The 2,507-nt window shown below is 41.8% G+C and overlaps 1 protein-coding gene across 1 annotated transcript in view; it reads left to right on the plus strand.

Annotated features, from left to right (window-relative positions):
* Nucleotides 1-1,761, plus strand: part of LEP (leptin) — a 3,260-nt gene extending 1,499 nt beyond the window's left edge. Inside the window, exon 2 of the mRNA XM_075599277.1 lies at nucleotides 425-1,761. Within this exon, the coding sequence (XP_075455392.1) occupies nucleotides 425-784 (360 nt within the window). The 3' untranslated portion in view covers nucleotides 785-1,761. The remainder of the gene's footprint in view (nucleotides 1-424) is intronic.
* Nucleotides 1,762-2,507: the final 746 nt, after the last annotated feature.

Consider the following 2,507-nt stretch of genomic DNA (forward strand, 5'->3'; position numbering starts at 1 on the left):
CCCGGACTTGCACCAGACTTGCACCTGACTTGCACCGGACTTGCACCAGACTTGCACCGGACTTGCCCCGGTTCTGCTTTGATACATTGACCACATCATCATTTCCACCAGTTTTAGTGATAATAGGGACAGCAAAGATTGTGATAAAAATAAAATAATAATCAAAGTGACAATACTAAACAAGCCTTGATAGGGGAATCAGCTGTGTATGAGTCGGAAAGAGGTGACCTGTCAGAGTAATGCCATTTATAACAATATGTGAAGCATTCTTCCCCGCACTGGAGAATACTTTATTCCTGTTCATTTGATTGGAGCTGAGCTATTGCCCAGCATGGGAAAGACATCTCCATGGCATGTTGTATATGGACCTAGGACTCAAAGAACCACTCACTAGTTACCAATGTCCTCTCTCCCCCTTGTGCAGTTCCTCTTTCCGAACAACCTGAAAATCAGCGGCTTGGACTTCATCCCAGACGAGCAGGTGCTGGAGAACCTGGAAGACATGGACGAGACACTTGAAGTCTTTCAGAAGATCCTGTCCAGCCTCCCACTGGAGAACGTGGAGCAGATGTTGAGCGATATGGAGAACCTCCGCAGCCTCCTCCAGCTCTTGAGCAGCACTATGGGATGCACGGCCCGAAAGCCCAGTCACCCCAAAGGTCTAGGGAATCTAACCGAGGAGCACGCCAATTCCCCATTCATCACGGAGAAGGTGGCGCTGGACCGCCTCCAACAATCCCTGCATAGCATCGTCAAACACTTGGACCACATCACTGGCTGCTGAGAGAGGTGCCAGGAATATTCCAGGAGAGCACCCCGACTGTTCTGAGCCAACCTGCTCACACCCCAAATTATAGCCCACAGCAGTTGTCCACCTCTGACCCCCTGATAATTACACATATTTTGCACTTTGTTCCCAATAACAGTTCCTGCGAGTCAACAGGAGATGAAGCGATCTCCCTCATCGCCCCCCACAGTCAGGAGGTCTCCCGTGCAAGCCAGAATTGTGGAATTTCGTAGGAAAGGGCAGGAACTATTTAATTGGAGCTTATTTTTCCCACCAAACAGCATCACAGTGTAACAAAGCAACGACATCATCAATGTGGCGTCCTGGGTAACCAGTGAGGCTTTGAGTGCAAGAAGTGGCGCGTCCATGTCCAGCTCCCTTTCCATTGTGGCAGGCGATATTATTTTATTTCACTGTGCACACAGCCATCATTTCTCATGCCTGAAGCACAGGGAGAGGAGGCAGGTTGCTCAGGGTCACAAGAAGCTGTGACTGGGATTCAAACAAACTCCATCCACTGCACGGTCATCAGACCCTCTGCGCACATCAAACTATTTTAAGGGGAAAAGAAGGTCACCCCAAATGTTATGCTGATGTTACCAGACCAACAGTGTAAATCAAAATTAATTCTATCAGATAGCAGGAGACCATGAAATCAGGGAACCAGTCAAAATGTCAGCTCTCCATTGGCCTATCATCAATACTGGTTCCCATGACAACGCTGAGTGAGGCCTACACTGAGGGTACAAGCCTTTACTCTTGCACCCGTGTATCCCTTGAGTTACAAAAGTTTTTTTTAAGCCTTTTCTACAGATCTTTTTATTTATAGTTTATTACTGTAGTTATTCTGTTTGAAACTTGAATCGCCTCTTTCAGTAAATGCTGGCACCCTCCCAACATGGCGTATTATGCAATAGCACATAAGAACCAATGCCTTTTTCATGTTTTAATGTGTATTTATTTATTTATCTATCTGTGTATCTTTTTTTTATATATATGTATCTATATATATATATTAAACTATTTTGTAAATTAAAATGATTTCGTTTTTACCTTTTGTGGAGTTAGTTACGGGATGAAAAAGGAAGCGAGGACCTTTTATTAAACAAAGTTATCAAAGAAGAAATAATTAATCTTGGGATTTCCCTGATAGGAGAGCATTTCTATAGTGTGTGGCGAGAAGTTCTAGCAAATACCAGTCAATTCAGTCATTTGCTTTGCACAAGCATTCAAATTGGTGAAGAAAGTGTTATATTGCGTTATATTGTGCTATATTGCGTTATATTGCATTATATTGCGTTATATTGTGCTATATTGCGTTATATTGCATTATATTGCGTTATATTGTGCTATATTGCGTTGTATTGCATTATATTGCGTTATATTGCACTATATTGCGTTATATAGGGCTATATTGTGTTATATTGCGCTATATTGCGTTATATTGCGTTATATAGTGCTATATTGCGTTACATTGCGTTATATAGTGCTATATTGCGTTTTATTGTGCTATATTGCATTATATTGCGCTATATTGTGTTATATTGCGTTACATTGCGTTATATAGGGCTATATTGCGTTTTATTGCACTATATTGCATTATATTGCGCGATATTGCGTTATATTGCGCTATATTATGCTATATTGCGCTATATTGTGCTATATTGCGTTATATTGCGTTACATTGCGTTATATAGTGTTATATTGCGTTACATTGTGT

Source organism: Ascaphus truei, chromosome 5 (genome assembly GCF_040206685.1).
Source record: "Ascaphus truei isolate aAscTru1 chromosome 5, aAscTru1.hap1, whole genome shotgun sequence".
NCBI lineage: Eukaryota > Metazoa > Chordata > Amphibia > Anura > Ascaphidae > Ascaphus > Ascaphus truei.